Source organism: Lepidochelys kempii, chromosome 24, assembly GCF_965140265.1.
Source record: "Lepidochelys kempii isolate rLepKem1 chromosome 24, rLepKem1.hap2, whole genome shotgun sequence".
In the NCBI taxonomy this organism is placed as follows: domain Eukaryota; kingdom Metazoa; phylum Chordata; order Testudines; family Cheloniidae; genus Lepidochelys; species Lepidochelys kempii.
Window position 1 is genome coordinate 16,828,755 of NC_133279.1, and position 18,842 is coordinate 16,847,596.

Genomic DNA, 18,842 nt, shown 5'->3' on the forward strand with positions numbered 1-18,842 from the left:
CTTGTGGGGAGATGTGCTGGGGTTTTGCTAGTTTTTTTGGAGGGGTGGGGGGGGGGGGGGGGATTATGCAAGGTTTTTGTGTGGAGGGAAGTGTGCAAACAGCCGGTGTGTTTGCTGTGCCCTGCAGCCTCTGTCTGGAGTCAGTTCTGGAGGCAGAGTTGCTCCCTGAAGCACGGGTGTTTGTCAGAGACACATGAAAGCGGAGGAGACATGGTCAGAGCTGGTACACACGAACACACACGCATGCACGGACGTTCTTGGGCGATTGCATCTCTGGTCATGCTTTATTCAGAGGAGTTTGAAATGCACAGGGGGGCTCGGACCTTTTCTGGAATCTCCGGGGAGCTGGGAGCCAGGACTCCTGGGTTCTATCCCCAGCTCTGGGAGGTGAGTGGGGGCTAGTGGTTAGAGCCGGGAGGGGGAGGGCTGTGAGTCAGGAGTCTGGGGTTCTGTTCCCTCACAGGGATCTTTGAAAGCTGGGGGAGAAGCTGTGAGGGGATATTAATAATGCACAGCACTTTGCTCCAAACTCCAGCGGAATTAGCAGAGTCCCCTCCTGGCAGCATCAGACTCTGTCTCAAGCCGCTGCCTATCCAGGGATCCCAAAGACCTTTGCAAGGGAAGGTCACCATTGTTATCCCCCTTACAGAGAGGGGGAAACTGAGGCACAGCCGGGGGCAGGGAAGGGCAGAGCATGCCGGTTATACTGAGACACTAATGGCCTGTGGGGCAGCCAGTCACGCAGATGGGGCATCAGCAGAGGAATAGCCCCAGAAGGGCAGAGAGGAAAAGGGAGGCCCAGGGGACGATGCTGCCCAGGGTGAAGGGGTCCCAGGCCAGAGTCCGGGTGGCACTGCTGGGCTGCGCTTGGGGCGCCGGGCTGCACTGGACCTTGGTCAGTTTGTAGGTGAACACCCCCGATTCCAGCATCTTGATGCCACAGGCCGCCTGAGTAGCGCAGCCCCGGGCTGCAAACGGGATCGCGACTCCACCTGTGTGGGGAAACCAGAGTCGATCAGACACGGCTCAGCCTAAGCCCCTTCTGTGACGCCATGATCGGGCCCCGGTTGGTTCTCCAGGGACCTCGTCTCCAAACCTAAGCGGCCTCGGGGTAGCTCCCAACCCGGTTCATAAATTCTCAGGCCAGGAAGGACCCCTGTGATCAGCGAAGGTGGCATCCTGGGTAGCGTAGGCCACTGGACTTTAAAGCCAGGTTTTCCACACCTTGGATCATTCTCATGGCTCTTCTCTGACCCCCCCCACACACACACACACCACCCCAACACACACACACACACACTGCAATTTACCACCATGTTCCCCGACACCAGCACTGGACACAGGATTCCAGCAGCGGTGCAACCAGTATCAAACATGGAGGTAAAATAAACCTTGGGGGGTTGGGGGAACCCCGCTTTTCTTCCTGCGCGATCCTCAAGATGCACCCACTCTTCTTTGCAAGAGGCCCTGGGCTCTGAATCGTTATCACTGGCCCAGCAAAGGGAGGTCCTGCACGCCACGTGACGGCATCTCTGCTATGGCAAAGGGGGCCATGCAGAGCCCCTGGCCTGGGGTACCTGGGTATGGGGGGCACTTGGACTAAGGGGGAGTTGCAGGGAGTCCCTGGGGCACAGGGGATTCTTAGGGGGTGCAGTGTGCTCATCCTACAGAGGCAATGAAGCGACTGACCCTCCAGGAAGATGTTTCACCTAGTCGGACAAGCTTGCGGTCTGTTTTTTTCATGCAGTATCTTTCTAGGGCAGCTGTGGTAGGCAGCAGGAGAAATTGCTCTCTGCATGAATCTCTGACTTCAAAAATATTCCCTGAGATCCTTTGGAGTTTGAACAGAGATTAAGGGGACAGCCTGCATGCTGTTTGCATCCACCTCTGTTCCAGGACTGGTGGAGACAGTGTAAACAAGCAAACTGCCCTAAGGAAATACTAGACTTTGCCCCACGGATTTCTCCTCCAGTGGAAAACTGACCTACAAGGCCACAGAATTCTGCTGCTGCTCAGCAAAGGGGGTAAAATAATTTTACCCCTTTTGACCAGAGCGGTTCACCAAAAATATGCAAAGGGACTCCAAGTCTTGCTGGAATGTGCAGGGGGGCTGGGAGCCAGGACTCCTGGGTTCTTTCCTTGGCTCTGGAGGGGAGTGGGGTCTAGTGATGAGAACAAGGGAGCAGGGAGCCAGGACTGTCCCTTGCTCTAGGTGGGGAATGGGATTTAGTGGTTAGAGCGGGGGCCTGGGAGCCAGGACATGTAGATTCTAACCCTAGCTCTGGGAAGGACGTGGGGTCTAGTGGTTAGAGAGGGCTGGGAGCCAGGACACCTGGGTTCTGTTCTTGGTTCTGGGAGGAAAGTGGGGCACAGTGAGTTAGAGTGGGGAGGGCTGGGAACCAGGAGACCTGGGTTCTTATCCCTGGCTCGCGTAGGGGAGTATAGTGATTAGAGTAGATGGGGCTGGGAGCCAGGACTCCTGGGTTCTCCCCCTGGCTCTGGGAAGGGTGCGGGGTCTAGTGGTTAGAGCAGGGGGAGCTGGGAGCCAGGACTCCTGGGTTCTCCCGCTGGCTCTGGGAAGGGTGCGGGCCCTAGTGGTTAGAGCAGGGGGGCCTGGGAGCCAGGACAGAGCCCGATGATGCAGCTTTTCCTTTCAACCGACGGCCTCTTTGGTTTCGGCTGTTGCTAAGCAAAGGGGCGTTCCCGGCTCCCCGGCTCAGCCGGCCTGGAAGAGCCCCAGGACCCGCCCCCCCCCCCGCCCCAACTCCCCGGGGTTTAACCCGCCCCGGAGCGGCGGAAGCTGCACCTTGCGCCAGCATCCCGACGACGTCAGCACATCGGTTGGCGCCTCCCGTGCAGTGCAGGGCCCCGTCGCTCTCGCAGCTCTCGAAGCCCGGGGCATAGCAGGCCGGGCACTGCAGCCCGTTGCGGATGCTGCTGATGGGCAGCCCTGAAAGGCAGCGGGAGAAAGAAGGTTTTGCTCCGGGAAGAAACCGTGGCCGGAGAACGTAGGATGGGCAGGACCCTCCCGGGCCATCCACCCGGCACATCGTCCCGCTCAGCCAGCCAGCTCCCCCACTCCTCCAGCGGGCAGCTGTCCCGCCACCCCTCTCCTCTGGCGGCTAGAAACATCCTGACTTCCAGCCTCGGTCGCTTCCCGGGCTGTGTGTTCCCACGCCCGCCTCCCCCACCAACTTCCATCGCTCTTGTCCCTCGGGGCTGCTTCCCTGCGTCGTGTCCTGGGGCACACGCCGGAGCAGTCAGGGCTGGCGTCTGCCTTGCTCCTTTCGAGAGACAAAACCCAGCAGCTCCCAGGGGCTTCAACCCGCCTCGCTGGAAGGACCCATCTTTCTCCGCTTGCAGGAGCTCTAGTCCGCTGGGGCCTGTCCAGCGACGGAGGCCGAGATGGGTGCTTCACCCAAAGGGATCGAAGAAAAGGGTTGGTAAGAAATGGACCTCGAACCAAAGCAGAGGCTGGTTGAGTCTGAGCCATTCAAAAGCGTCTTTTTAGGTCCGTTTCTTTGTCACCCTTCCTAACTCCAGTCCTGCTCCTTGTCCGCGTCGCCTAGGTCCTCTTGTTAAGAAACCAGTTTGACTTTTTCACCTAAATCCGAGGTTTGCAACCTCTTCATTTGCGGGCCCCTAAAGAATTCTGAACGGAGATGCGGACTCCTTTGGAAATCCCAGACATCGTCTGTGGCCCACCCCCACCCCCAGGCGTCCACGGACCACAGGTTGAAAACCACTGATCTCAGCCCACCTGGGGCTGCGTTTGAACAGAAGCGATGACGAACTGCCGGTACCGGGGCGAGCTGCTGGATCTCTTTAAAGGAGCAAACAAAGCGGATTGTGTCTCTGACTGGCTCGGAAAAGGTCCGGACGTTGCAGCACTGGGGAAATCCGGGACTGGGAGGCGTGGGTTGGGGTCACCTGTGCAAGCAGCAGCCACGGAGGGGAGGGGACCAGGAGCAGAGACACTTGAGGGACTGCAGGCTGCAGGCATCTGGGCGGACGTAGAGCATTTTAAGGCACCCATGGTTACAGGGCAGGCAGTGACCCCTTACTGGTCCATTTTGCACCCCAGAAGTCTCCCCCTGAGAGCAATCAGGTCTCCTCTCAGCCTGCATTATCCCAGGCTAAACAAACCAAGCTCTCTCTCTCATACGACCGGGTCCCCATGTCTCTGATCAGCCCAGAAGCCCTGCTCTGCACCTGGCCCACTTTGAATTCATCTGCCTTGAAGGTGGGGGACCACAGTATGCAAGGAAAGGTCTTACCAGGACAAAGGCATTAAAACTTCCCTCTCTCCCCTGGATATGTCTCATCCCCACTTGCTTCCCATGACAAATGACCTCCCCGCCAACCGCACGCTTGCCCCAGAGTCTTCAGAAATCTCCTGGCTTTTCCCCGAGGCCGGGAATAGTAGCCCCTCGGAGGTTTGGGGTTTGACCCAGGTGCTTCCCTGCGCCCGCAAATCCGACCCGCCGGCGGCGGTACGTACTGGAGGGCGTGGACTCGGCGTTGCAGTCGTCGGTCTTGCAAATTTCCGACTGGATCTCCACGGCCACCGTGGCCCCGAAGTAAAAAGCCAGGAAGCCCGTGAGGTTCTGGCGGGAGTTGGCGCAGGACTGGTACGTGCCCGAGTTCTCCGCACCTGTTGGAAAGGCAGGGAAGCGAGAAGGGGACGTCACGCGCCGGTTACACCGACGGAGCCACCGCTAGATATTGGCACGAGCAGATCCTCAGAGGCGGGTCTCCCACAGCCAGGTGAGGGCGCTAACCACCGGGCAACACAGCCAACTTCTCCCCATTCCGCTCGCCACCCCCAACAGTGCAGCTCCGAGAGCAGAGATTAGATGGGCCTGGGGGTCTCCCTTGTTTCTTTCCCAATGAGAAATGCCTGGCCTGACTTGGGATAGCACCTCTAGGGGAGAGATTGTCCCAGGCAGAGAGAGGGGCCTCCCGCCCAAGGCCCCGACCTAGGAGAGTCGGGTGCCCCAGCGGATTGGGCCCTGAACCCCAGCCTTTCCCTCTGTATTTTTTTCCTTGGCTCCTCACTCAGCAGGATGGCCACTGAGCCGTGGCTCGTTCCAGGATGCACCCCCCTCCCCTTGCCACCTTATAACCATCACCAGCCGTCTCTGTAGGAACGCAGGGCTGGAAGCAGTGGGGGGTCTGTCCCCTGGTGCCCTCCTTGCTAGGCTCAATTCCAGGGCCCAGACTGGCATTGCCCCTCCAAACCATGGGGAGGGTGGCATCATCCCACCGGGCGGGGCTGCCGTCCCTGGGCCATCATGCTGAGCGGGAAGGGCACTTCCCTTTGGCTGTCATATCGTCCCTGGGGACAAGAAACTGAGTGCCCAGGTCTGGGGGGCCCCTCGCTGCCGGGGCCCCCCCTGTGATCACCTGGCAAGTGCCCCATGCCACCGCTAGTTGGAAGGGACCTCGAGAGGGCATCCAGTCCAGCACCCGGCGCTGAGGGCAGACCAAGGCGACCGAGACCAGCCCTGGCGGGCGTTCGTCCAAGCTGGTCGGAAAACGTCCGCTGATGGGGACCCCACGACTGCCCTTGGGAGCCGATTCCAGCCCACCCACCCCCCTCTCTCCCTGCTGCCTTTCAGGGCTGGATTCCTCTGGCTGCATTCAGACACACGCCAGCTCGGAAGCCAACGCGCCCAAGCGCAGGGTTCCCGCCGCACGGGCGCGTCCCGCAGCCGCCGCGAGGGGACTCACCGAGCGTGTTGTGCTCTCGAACGATGATGCAGGCGTCCTGGGGCGGGGAGCAGGTCTGGGGGGCCGGGTGGCAGCTTTGTCCAGTTTTGCAATAGAAACAGGCCAGCGGCGTCCCTGAAAAGAGAGATGGGGTGGGAGGGGGCCGGGGGGGAGAAACTCATCTTTGTACCCAACCAACATCTGGCTTCCCAATTTTGGGGAGACTCTTATCCTTCCTGGGCCCTGTCCACGCTACAGCTGTTATAGCAGCACGGCTCCCGGTGCCGCGGCGTGGATGCTTCCTACCTTGGAAGAAGGGGCTGTGACAAAGTGGGCACGTTCCGCCACGTTTTTATGAAGCCGATGCGTGCCTCAGTTTCCCCCGGACTTGGCACTGCTACCCAGTGGCCCGGGGGAAAGGGCTGAGTGTGCAAAAGCCCTTGTAAGTGTGCAATAGCCCCGCTCACCTACAGCCACCCTAGCTCAAGGGGATGCTGTTCCATCCCAGGGCTGAGGAGCGGAGCAAACCACCAAGGGGCTGCGACGTCTTCTGCGTTCCCCCGATAATAACCTGCGAATGTTACCCCAACGGGTCCCGACGGCGGCGGAAAATTTCCCATCCCGGCTATTCGTGGATGGCAAATGGACCTTGGCAAAGGGCTGAATATTCTGACGTCATCCCCCGCTCCCCCGATTGCCTGGGGGCCCAGATGACCCAGCCGCCCCAGAAACCGAGGCCAGGGGCAGACAGGAAAGCAGAGGACGGAGCAGTTCTTACAAAACAGGGGTGCATCGACGTAGCTTTCACCATCATCGGCAGCCGTTTGCTTCGGGCCCCTTTCCCCGTGAGGTCTCCGTGCACCGGTCTCTTCACAGAGGCTCTGACCGGTGCCCACATGTGGCACCGTCTTGCCCCAGGAGCCGTGGGTCAGACCCAGCTCTGGCGCCGTCTCTAGGGCTTGCGGCTAAGTGACCCCTTCTGCTGTGTGTCACCTCTCGCCCCCCGGCCCTCCTGGAGTGCGCGGGGTCCGACTCATATAGCCTTCGGGCTCCGCCCACTGCCCGCAGCTTCGGCAGCGATTGGTGGTTGATCAGAGCCAGCTGGGCCTCACCTCCTCCTGATTGGCTGGGCTTGTTCCCCACCCTCAGCCCATTGGGTAGCGGGGGGCGTTATTTTGTCTTTGTTTTTCCCCGCCCACATGACAGTGCACTCTGCCACACCCCACCCACAGCCGAAACGCTGAACGGCCAGAAACGGAATTGATTTCGGGGGCCAAAAATGGTCGTATTCGAAGCCAGAAATGGCACCTGGTGCATCATGGGAGGTGAAATTCAGTTGTCTCCTGCTCCCATTCTCCTGCCTGGGCTACAGGTCTCATGATGCACCCAGCTCCCAGCCCCCCTGCCCTAACTACTAGACCCCATTCCTCTCCCAGAGCCAAAGAGAGAACCTAGGAGTCCTGGCTCCCAGCCCCCCTGCCCTAACCACTAGGCCCCACTCCCCTCCCAGAGCCAGAGAGAGAACCCAGGAATCCTGGCTCTCAGCCCCCCTGCCCTAACCACTAGACCCCATTCCCCTCTGAGACCTGAGAATAGAACCCAGGAGTCCGGCCCTGCCCTAACTACAAGACTCCATTCCCCTCCCAGAGCCAGAGAGAGAACCCAGGAGTCCTGGCTCCCAGCCCCCCTGCCCTAACCACTAGACCCCACTCCCCTCCCAGAGCCAGAGAGAGAACCCAGGAATCCTGGCTCTCAGCCCCCCTGCCCTAACCACTAGACCCCATTCCCCTCTGAGACCTGAGAATAGAACCCAGGAGTCCGGCCCTGCCCTAACTACAAGACTCCATTCCCCTCCCAGAGCCAGAGAGAGAACCCAGGAGTCCTGGCTCCTAGACCCCCTTCTCTAACCCACTAAACCCCATTCCTGTCCTACAGTGGGGCGGGGGGAGAACCCAGGAGTCCTGTCTCCCAACTGGCCCTTCTCTAACCACTAGACCCTACTTCCCACCCAGATCTAGGACTAGAACCCAGAAATCCTGGCCCCCTCTCTCCTTCCAGAGCTGGGGAGAGAACCCAGGAGTCCTGGCTCCCAGCCCGCCCGGCTCTAACCAATAGACCCACCTCCCCTCCTAGAAGGAGCACAAGGTCCCTGAACTACAGCTCCCACGAGGCACCGTGGCAGCTTTTCTGGATTGAAATTTTGTATGTTTCGATTTTCCACGGACAGCTTGAAATGTTTGCTGGGGGAACCCCCTTCCGCCCGCCCATTTTCCAACCGACCTGGGGTTCGGGGGTGTCTCATCCGCAGAACACAGGGAGCTCCGCTAGAGGGCTCACAGGCTCTTTAAAATGGGACCACCCCACTCCTGCATGCTACGGGGTGGCCCCCCACAGGCTGTCACCCCCACCGCCGGCGACTCACCCGTTCCGTTCTGAGCAGCCGCGGTCGCCTGGAGAGCGGCGAGGACACAGAAGGTGAGGAGCGCTTTCGTCATGACAGAGGAGAGCACGGGGTCGTGATCGGCGCTGAGCGGGGCCTGCAGGACAGCAAGGGCCGACAGGCCAGGTGGTTAGCGGGCAGGGGCCAGGGCTGGGAGCCAGGACTCCTGGGTTCTAGCCCCGTCTCAGCCACGGACCTGTTGCGTGGGAGCTAGGACCGATCAGGTCTCTGAGCCTCGGGGGTTTGAACCTGAGAGTTAGAATGTGGCCGGGACTAGAAAGAAAATGAAACGAGTTAAGTCCACTAGGAGATTTATCAGCATGGCCAGAGTGGGTCAGAGCAAAGATTCATCCAGCCCAGAGTCCTGTGTCTGGCCCTGGCCGGTGCCAGGTGCTTCAGAGGGAATGAACAGGGCAATTATCAAGTGATCCAGCCCCTGGTGTCCGGCCCCAGCTTCCGGCGTCGGAGGCTCAGGGACACCCAGGGCAGGGGGATGCGTCCCTGACCAGCTCCAGGAAGTGATCTCTTCTGAACCCAGTTATACTTCTGGGTTTCACAACATCCCCATGGGCACCATTTAGGGATGACAAGGGGGGCTTCCATCCCCCCACCCCCCGAGTTTCCTACCACAGCGGGGTGCAAACAGGAAAACGAACCGCTGCTCCAGGCTCTCACCGGAGGAAGCCGCAGCCCTTAGCTGAGTCTGAGTGGAGCTGTCTGCATGGCTCTGTCCGCCCCCACCCTGAGCAGAGCCCCCTCCGGCTGGGCGGCTGAGAGCCTGGCGCCCCTCAGTCCCGTCCCCCCGCCAGGCCCCGCAGCCAGCATCAGCGCTAGCAACCCGGCACCAGAGGGCACTCAAAGCCCTTCCTGCGGGGAAATAGCTCCTCGTTCCCCCGCTGGTGGGATGGGAGCCAGGGGAGGGCAAGTCCTGGCCAGCCTTGGCCCAGAGAAGGGACCTGGTGCGTGCTGATCTCCATGAGTCTCCCCCACAAAGCCAGGCCGTTTTATTTCCACTGTCACCGTCGGTGCTGCCCTGAGACGTTCAGTCTCTTATGATGGAAACCAGAGGATGTTATTGTCCATACCTCGGCATCTCCATCAGCAAATACAAATGGTTTCTTTCTTCAATTATTCTACGGACCCAGGGACTTTTTCACAGTTCCTGGCTGGCTCTTAATCGTACCAGATTGTTACAGCCTGGGAATAGATCTCTTCCTTAACTTCCTTAATATCTGAGTGCGCCCTAGATATGACATTGCTTAGAGGGCAAATTTTCTTGGTAACATTTAACACGTCTCGTGTCAGATTGTATTTTCATTATGGCACATTGAGAATCATCCAGTTGGGTCACTGGTACATACTCAGGATTCCTACAGTACATTATAAAACTGAACAGTTTCCAGAGGCTGCAACAGGCTTTTAGATCAGTCCTTTGTAAATACAAGTTCAATTTATGCATTCGTTTTTATGATTTGAGACTTTACACCTTGAGTTCCTTGAACTGGAGGGTGTTTCATTTGTGCTGGAGAATGCATTGTATAAATAGATTACAATGTTTAAGACTTTATTTCTAGTTACTGAGTAACTTAATAAGAAAAGAAAACACATCGACATTGTAAAAAGTGATGGACTTCAGAAAAGCAGGCTTTGACAACCTCAGGGAACTGATGGGCAGGATCCCCCGGGAGAATAACAGGAGGGGGAAAGGAGTCCAGGAGAGCTGGCTGTATTTTAAAGAATCCTTATTGAGGTTACAGGGACAAACCATCCCGATGTGTCGAAAGAATAGTTAATATGGCAGGCGACCAGCTTGGCTTAACAGTGAAATCCTTGCTGATCTTAAACACAAAAAAGTAGCTTACAAGAAGTGGAAGATTGGACAAATGACCAGGGAAGAATATAAAAATATTGCTCGGGCATGCAGGAGTGAAATCAGGAGGGCCAAATCACACCTGGAGTTGCAGCTAGCAAGGGATGCTAAGAGTAACAAGAGGGGTTTCTTCAGATATGTTAGCAACAAGAAGAAAGTCAAGGAAAGTGTGGGCCCCTTACTGAGTGAGGGAGGCAACCTAGTAACAGAGGATTACAGGTTGAGGTTACAGGGACAAACCATCCCGATGAGTCGAAAGAATAGTAAATATGGCAGGCGACCAGCTTGGCTTAACGGTGAAATCCTAGCGGATCTTAAACATAAAAAAGAAGCTTACAAGAAGTGGAAGGTTGGACATATGACCAGGGAAGAGTATAAAAATATTGCTCGGGCACGTAGGAATGATATCAGGAGGGCCAAATCGCACCTGGAGCTGCAGCTAGCCAGAGATGTCAAGAGTAACAAGAAGGGTTTCTTCAGGTATGTTGGCAACAAGAAGAAAGCCAAGGAATGTGTGGGCCCCTTACTGAATGAGGGAGGCAACCTAGTGACAGAGGATGTGGAAAAAGCTAATGTACTCAATGCTTTTTTTGCCTCTGTTTTCACTAACAAGGTCAGCTCCCAGACTGCTGCGCTGGGCATCACAAAATGGGGAAGAGATGGCCAGCCCTCTGTGGAGATAGAGGTGGTTAGGGACTATTTAGAAAAGCTGGACGTGCAGAAGTCCATGGGGCCAGACGAGTTGCATCCGAGAGTGCTGAAGGAATTGGCGGCTGTGATTGCAGAGCCATTGGCCATTATCTTTGAAAACTCGTGGCGAACAGGGGAAGTCCCGGATGACTGGAAAAAGGCTAGTGTAGTGCCAATCTTTAAAAAAGGGAAGAAGGAGGATCCTGGGAACTACAGGCCAGTCAGCCTCACCTCAGTCCCTGGAAAAATCATGGAGCAGGTCCTCAAAGAATCAATCCTGAAGCACTTGCATGAGAGGAAAGTGATCAGGAACAGCCAGTATGGATTCACCAAGGGAAGGTCATGCCTCACTAATCTAATTGCCTTTTATGATGAGATTACTGGTTCTGTGGATGAAGGGAAAGCAGTGGATGTATTGTTTCTTGACTTTAGCAAAGCTTTTGACACGGTCTCCCACAGTATTCTTGTCAGCAAGTTAAGGAAGTATGGGCTGGATGAATGCACTACAAGGTGGGTAGAAAGCTGGCTAGATTGTCGGGCTCAACGGGTAGTGATCAATGGCTCCATGTCTAGTTGGCAGCTGGTATCAAGTGGAGTACCCCAAGGGTCGGTCCTGGGGCCGGTTTTGTTCAATATCTTCATAAATGATCTGGAGGATGGTGTGGATTGCACTCTCAGCAAATTTGCGGATGATACTAAACTGGGAGGAGTGGTAGATACGCTGGAGGGGAGGGATAGGATACAGAAAGACCTAGACAAATTGGAGGATTGGACCAAAAGAAATCTGATGAGGTTCAATAAGGATAAGTGCAGGGTCCTGCACTTAGGACGGAAGAACCCAATGCACAGCTACAGACTAGGAACCGAATGGCTCGGCAGCAGTTCTGCGGAAAAGGACCTAGGGGTGACAGTGGACGAGAAGCTGGATATGACTCAGCAGTGTGCCCTTGTTGCCAAGAAGGCCAATGGCATTTTGGGATGTCTAAGTAGGGGCATAGCAAGCAGATCGAGGGACGTGATCGTTCCCCTCTATTCGACATTGGTGAGGCCTCATCTGGAGTACTGTGTCCAGTTTTGGGCCCCACACTTCAAGAAGGATGTGGATAAATTGGAGACAGTCCAGCGAAGGGCAACAAAAATGATTAGGGGACTGGAACACATGAGTTATGAGGAGAGGCTGAGGGAGCTGGGATTGTTTAGCCTGCAGAAGAGAAGAATGAGGGGGGATTTGATAGCTGCTTTCAACTACCTGAAAGGGGGTTCCAAAGAGGATGGCTCTAGACTGTTCTCAATGGTAGCAGATGACAGAACGAGGAGTAATGGTCTCAAGTTGCAGTGGGGAAGGTTTAGATTGGATATTAGGAAAAACTTTTTCACTAAGAGGGTGGTGAAACACTGGAATGCGTTACCTAGGGAGGTGGTAGAATCTCCTTCCTTAGAGGTTTTTAAGGTCAGGCTTGACAAAGCCCTGGCTGGGATGATTTAACTCGGAATTGGTCCTGCTTTGAGCAGGGGGTTGGACTAGATGACCTTCTGGGGTCCCTTCCAACCCTGATATTCTATGATTCTATGATTCTAGGATGTGGAAAAAGCTAATGTACTCAATGCTTTTTTTGACTCTGTCTTCACTAACAAGGTCAGCTCCCAGACTGCTGCACTGGGCAACACAGCATGGGGAGGAGGTGACCAGCCCTCTGTGGAGAAAGAAGTGGTTCGGGACTATTCAGAAAAGCTGGATGTGCACAAGTCCATGGGGCCGGATACGCTGCATCCGAGAGTGCTAAAGGAGTTGGCGGATGTGATTGCAGAGGCATTGGCCATTATCTTTGAAACCTCATGGTGATCGGGGGAGGTCCCAGACGACTGGAAAAAGGCTAATGTAGTGCCCATCTTTAAAAAAGGGAAGAAGGAGGATCCTGGGAACTACAGGCCAGTCAGCCTCACCTCAGTCCCTGGAAAAATCATGGAGCAGGTCCTCAAGGAATCAATTCTGAAGCACTTAGAGGAGAGGAAAGTGATCAGGAACAGTCAGCATGGATTCACCAAGGGCAAGTCATGCCTGACTAATCTAATTGCCTTCTCTGACGAGATAACTGGCTCTGTGGATGAGGGGAAAGCAGTGGACATGTTGTTCCTTGATTTTAGCAAAGCTTTTGACTCTCCACAGTATTCTTGCCAGCAAGTTAAAGAAGTATGGGCTGGATGAATGGACGATAAGGTGCATAGAAAGTTGGCTAGATTGTCGGGCTTAACAGGTAGCGATCAATGGCTCCATGTCTAGTTGGCAGCCGGTATCAAGTGGAGTGCCCCAAGGGTCAGTCCTCGGGCCGGTTTTGTTCAATATCTTCATAAATGATCTGGAGGATGGTGTGGATTGCACCCTCAGCAAGTTTGCAGATGACACTAAACTGGGAGGAGAGGTAGATACGCTGGAGGGTAGGGATAGGATAAAGAGTGTGACAAAGTTTCTGCTCTACCTTGGTGGGTCTTGCGCTTATTGGCAGATTTGCTCGCCTTGGAGCTTCATGGCAGCCCTCAGCTTGGCCGTTTTTCTGAACCCACAGTCCAGGTCGACTCCTCCTGTGTCTGATCAGGAGTTGGGAGGATTTGGGGGGAACTCGGGCCCGCCCTCTACTCCGGGTTCCAGCCCAGGGCCATGTGGAATGCAGCTGTCTAGAGAGCCTCCTGGAACAGCCTTGTGACAGCTACAACTCCCTGGGCTACTTCCCCATGGCCTCCTGCCAACACCTTCTTTATCCTCACCACAGGACCTTCCTCCTGGTGTCTGATAATGCTTGTACACCTCAGTCCTCCAACTTTCCGCGTTCTCACTCTCAGCTCCTAGTGCCTCTTGCTCCCAGCTCCTCACACGCACACCACAAACAGAAGTGAGCTCCTTTTTAAAACCCAGGTGCCCTGATAAGCCTGCCTTAATTGATTCTAGCAGCTTCTTGATTGGCTGCAGGTGTTCTAATCAGTCTGTCTGTCTTAATTGTCTCCAGAAGGTTCCTGATTGTTCTGGAACCTTCCCTGTTACCTTACCCAGGGAAAAGGGACCTGCTTAGCCTGGGGCTAATATATCTGCCTTCTATTACTTTCCTGTAGCCTTCTGGCCCGACCCTGTCACAAGAGGGACCTAGACAAATTAGAGGATTGGGCCAAAAGAGATCTGATGAGGTTCAACAAGGACAAGTGCAGAGTCCTACACTTAGGACAGAAGAATCCCTTGCAGCGCTACAGACTAGGGACCGAATGGCTCGGCAGCAGTTCTGCAGAATAGGACTTAGGGGTTACAGTGGACAAGAAGCTGGATATGAGTCAAGAGTGTGCCCTTGTTGCCAAGAAGGCCAATGGCATTTTGGGCTGTATAAGTAGGGGCATTGCCAGCAGATCGAGGGACGTGATCATTCCCCTCTATTCGACATTGGTGAGGCCTCACCTGGAGTACTGTGTCCAGTTTTGGGACCCACACTACAAGAAGGATGTGGAAAAATTGGAGAGAGTCCAGCGGAGGGCAACAAAAATAATTAAGGGTCTGGGGCACATGATTTATGAGGAGAGGCTGAGGGAACTGGGATTGTTTAGTCTGCGGAAGAGAAGAATGAGGGGGGATTTGATAGCTGCTTTCAACTACCTGAAAAGGGGTTCCAAAGAGGATGGCTCTAGACTGTTCTCAGTGGTAGCAGATGACAGAACAAGGAGTAATGGTCTCAAGTTGCAGTGGGGGAGATTTAGGTTGGATATTTGGAAAAACGTTTTCACTAGGAGAGTGGTGAAACACTGGAATGCGTTACCTAGGGAGGTGGTGGAATCTTCTTCCTTTGAGGTTTTTAAAGTCAGGCTTGACACAGCCCTGGCTGGAATGATTTAGTTGGGGTTGGTCCTGCTTTGAGCAGGGCGTTGGACTAGAACCTCCTGACGTCCCTTCCAACCCTGAGATTCTATGATTCTATGATATTCTATGATAACATTTTTATCTACTGGAAATACACCTACAGGTTTCTTAGAGCTGATGGTAAGCCCGTGTTGGCCAATCTATTGTAAAATTTTCTTTCCAATTTTCACCTGAAAAGCTTTTTGTTCTTCCTTTTTTTTAAAGCTAGTGCCAAAACGAACTTCTCTAATTTATTAGTTATTCCACCTTTTAGAAGAATATTTGAGGGAAACTCAAGTACTTTAGACTCAACTTTTTCGTGAGAAATGAGATACACAAATTAAAAGGGCGTATATTTGCTTGCTTATAATTTTCCAAAAGGCAATATAAATTAAATTTTAAAAGTATGTGGGTGTTTTAAAGTGATTGGTGTCACGTGGTAAGGACAATGATACTGAGCAAATATGCTGCAAGGATTTTATTTGCCAGTTAAAGTTGTTAGTTTTTGTATTAAGGCTCCAAAGCTGATATAGCAAAGTAAATGCAAAGTAATGCATATCAGAAAACATAATCCCAACTACACATATAAAATAATGGGGTCTAAATTAGCTGTTACCGCCAAAGAAAGAGATCTGGGAGTCACTGTGGAGAGTTCTCTGAAAACATCCACCCAATGGGCAGCAACTGTCAAAAAAGCGAAGAGAATTTTGGGAATGACTAGGAAAGGGACCGATAACAGAACAGAAAATAACATCTTGGATCTATATAAATCCATGGGAAGCCCACATGTGGAATATCGTGTGCAGATCTGGTCAGCCCATCGCAAAAAAGAGCTATCGGAATTGGAAAAGGTACCAAAAAGGGCAACAAACATGATGAGGCGGATGGAACGGCTGCCGTATGAGGAGAGATTAGAAAGACAGGGACCGTTCAGCTTGGAGAGGAGACGACTGAGCGGGGATATGAGAGAGGACCGTAAAATGTTTTCGGAGATAGTGGCGATAGTGAATAAGGCAGTGTTATTTACTCCTTCTCATAACAGAAGAACTAGGGGTCACTCTGTGAAATTACTAAACAAAAGGAAGTATAACTTCACACAGCACCCAGTCAGCCTGTGGAACTCCTTGCCAGAGGACGTTGTGAAGGCCAAGACTAGAACAGGGTTCAAAAAATAACTAGATCAGTTCCTGGAGGATAGGTCCAGCCATGGCTATTAGCCAGGATGGGCAGGGATGCAACCCCTGCTCTGAGTGTCCCTAGCCTGTTTGCTAGAAGCTGGGAGTGGATGACGGGATGGGTCACTCGATGAACCCCTGTTCTGTTCATTCCCTCTGATGCACCTGGCATTGTCTTCTGGGAGTAGCCAGGATACTGGGCTAGATGGACCATTGGTCTGACCCAGTCTGGCCGTTATTATTGTCTTACGATCCCACAAGGCTTGAGGGTGGGAATATCTTGCTGTATTATCTCCTGATTGTTCTAAATTTACACAAAAATGTAAAATGGGGCTTTCACTGGGGTTTGTATCTCTATTTCTCTTCCTTCATATAGGAATTAGATACAGTGCGCCCGCCACCTGATTCTAAGTTATTATCTGCCAAAAAACTAGAGTTTTCAGCTGCCTACATGCTCCTGGAATGATGGTTCAAGGTTTCCCCCAATCTGAAGTGGTGCCCTGGCCCTGGCAGGGAGTGTCACAGGCTAGCTGTACACTGCGGGAAGTAGCACGTCCTTATGTTTCTTTGAAACCTGCTGCCTCGTCATTTCATCGGGTGACCCCTGTGTGATGAGAAGGAGTAAATAACACTTCCCTAGTCACTTTCTCGGCACCAGTCAGGATTTTACAGACCTCTCTCCCGTCCCCCCTTGGCCGTCTCTTTTCCAAGCTGAAAAGTCCCACTCTTATGAATCTCTCCTCAAAGGGCAGCCGTTCCATCCCCCTCATCATTTTTGTTGCCCTTCTCTGCACCTTTTCCAATTCCAATAGATCTTTTTGAGACGGGGTGACCGCATCCGCACGCAGTGTTCAAGATGTAGGCGTACCATGGGTTTAGATAGAGGCAACACGATATTTTCAGTCTCATTATCTGTCCCTGTCTTAATGATTCCCAGCGTTCTGTTCGCTTTTTTGGCTGCTGCTGCACATTGAGTGGATGTTTTCAGAGAACTATCCACACTGACTCCAACATCTCTTTCTTGAGTGGGACCATCTAATTTAGTCCCCATCACTGTATATGCAGAGTTGGGATTATGTTTTCCAATGTGCATCACTTTGCATTTATCAACCTTACATTTCCTCTGCCATTTTGTTGCCCAGTTTGGTGAGATCCCTCTGTAGCTCTTCGCACGCAGCTTTGGGCTTAACTCTCTTGAGTAATTTTGTATCATCTGCAAACTTGGTCACCTCACAGGGTTTTCCAGATCAGAGAATCATAGAAGATCAGGGCTGGAAGGGACCTCAGGAGGTTCTAGTCCAGGACCAGCCCCAACTAAATCATCCCAGCCAGGGCTTGGTCAAGCCTGACCTTAAAAACTTCTAAGGAAGGAGATTCCACCACCTCCCTAAGTAACGCATCAGTGTTTCACCACCCTCCTCGTGAAATAGTGTTTCCTAATATCCCACCTAGACCTCCCCTACTGCAACTTGAGACCATTACTCCTCATACTGTCATCAGCTACCACTGAGAACAGTTTAGATCCATCCTCTTTGGAACCCCCTTTCAGGTAGTTGAAGGCTGATATCAAATCCCCCCTCATTTTTCTCTTCCGCAGACTAAACAATCCCAGTTCCCTCAGCCTCTCCTCATAAGTCATGTGCTCCAGTCCCCTAATAATTTTTGTTGCCCTCTGCTGGACTCTTTCCAATTTTTCCACATCCTTTTTGTAGTGTGGGGCCCAAAACTGGACACAGTACTCCAGATGAGGCCTCACCAATGTCGAATAGAGGGGAACGATCACGTCCCTCGATCTGCTGGCAATGCCCCTACTTATACAGCCCAAAATGCTGTTAGCCTTCTTGGCAACAAGGGCACACTGCTGAGTCATATCCAGCTTCTCGTCCACTGTCACCCCTAGGTCCTTTTCTGCAGAACTGCTGCCTAGCCATTCGGTCCCTAGTCTGTAGCTGTGCATTGGATTCTTCCATCCTAAGTGCAGGACCCTGCACTTATCCTTATTGAACCTCATCAGATTTCTTTTGGCCCAATCCTCCAATTTGTCTAGGTCCCTCTGTATCCTATCCCTCCCCTCCAGGGTATCTACCTCTCCTTCCAGTTTAGTGTCCTCTGCAAACTTGCTGAGGTGCAATCCACACCATCCTCCAGATCATTTATGAAGATATTGAACAAAACCGGCCCGAGGACCGACCCTTGGGGCACTCCACTTGATACCGGCTGCCAGCTAGACATGGAGCCGATGATCATTCCCCATTGAACCTGACAATCTAGCCATGTAAGGCCATGTTGAGCAGAAACAATGGGACTCAGAACACCCACATTCTATTCCCGGCTCAGACACCCGCTTGAGTCATATCATTGCTCCATGCCTCGGTTTCCCCCATCTGTTAAGTAGGGAGACTGATCCTTCCTGAGTCTAGCTAGAGTGCAAGCATGGGGACTGCCTGTCATGACCCGCTTATGCAGCCGCTGATCTCGATCAGGGTCTGCACAGCGCCTTTTACAAAGGGGCCCTGATCTCGCCTGGGATCTGTGCAGCGCCCGGCACAACAGAGACAATAGCGGGGTCTGTGCACTGCCCGGAACAAGAGGAACCCTGATCTTCCACTGCAACATCTTTGGGGGATGGCCGCTCCCAGACGCCCATCGCTAACCCGAGCCACCGGCTGCTACCGCAGAATTAAGAATAATAAACGTACCTTTGGTGATCGTGAGCTTCAGCGGACCGCCGCGCGTCCCGCTCTGAAGTCTCAGTTACCAGCTGTGGCCACAGCCCTAACCTTACTTCCTTTCGAGCAGAAGCAAAGGCTCGTTCAGACAGAGAACGGAAGTGGCGAGAGAAAGAACACGCAGCAGCAAACCTCAGGATCCTGGTTACTGCTTGGTGCTGGCAGCGTAACTAAGGGAATCAAAATAATGACTGAAATGTGTGGGGAGCAGCTGATGCCCTGGGCAGCCCCGTGGGAGGTGTGGCCCTGGGCGGTTCTGAAGATGGACAACGCTCTGGGCCTAACACACAGGGGAGACGCCGAAGGCGAGATAGAGCTTGATTTTCGTTCGGTTTTTGACATCCCCATGAGC

General features: G+C 53.6%; 1 protein-coding gene across 1 annotated transcript; it reads right to left on the minus strand.

Annotated features, from left to right (window-relative positions):
- Positions 1 to 256: 256 nt before the first annotated feature.
- LOC140902606 (phospholipase A2 inhibitor and Ly6/PLAUR domain-containing protein-like) lies at positions 257 to 18,574 on the minus strand. The gene is made up of 6 exons (XM_073322862.1): positions 18,461 to 18,574; positions 8,135 to 8,249; positions 5,734 to 5,847; positions 4,502 to 4,654; positions 2,807 to 2,950; positions 257 to 992 (listed from the first exon to the last, which is right to left on the minus strand). Exons 2-6 carry the CDS (start codon positions 8,205 to 8,207, stop codon positions 754 to 756), a joined length of 723 nt encoding a protein of 240 aa, XP_073178963.1. The 5' UTR covers positions 8,208 to 8,249; positions 18,461 to 18,574; the 3' UTR covers positions 257 to 753.
- Between the last annotated feature and the right edge of the window lie 268 nt (positions 18,575 to 18,842).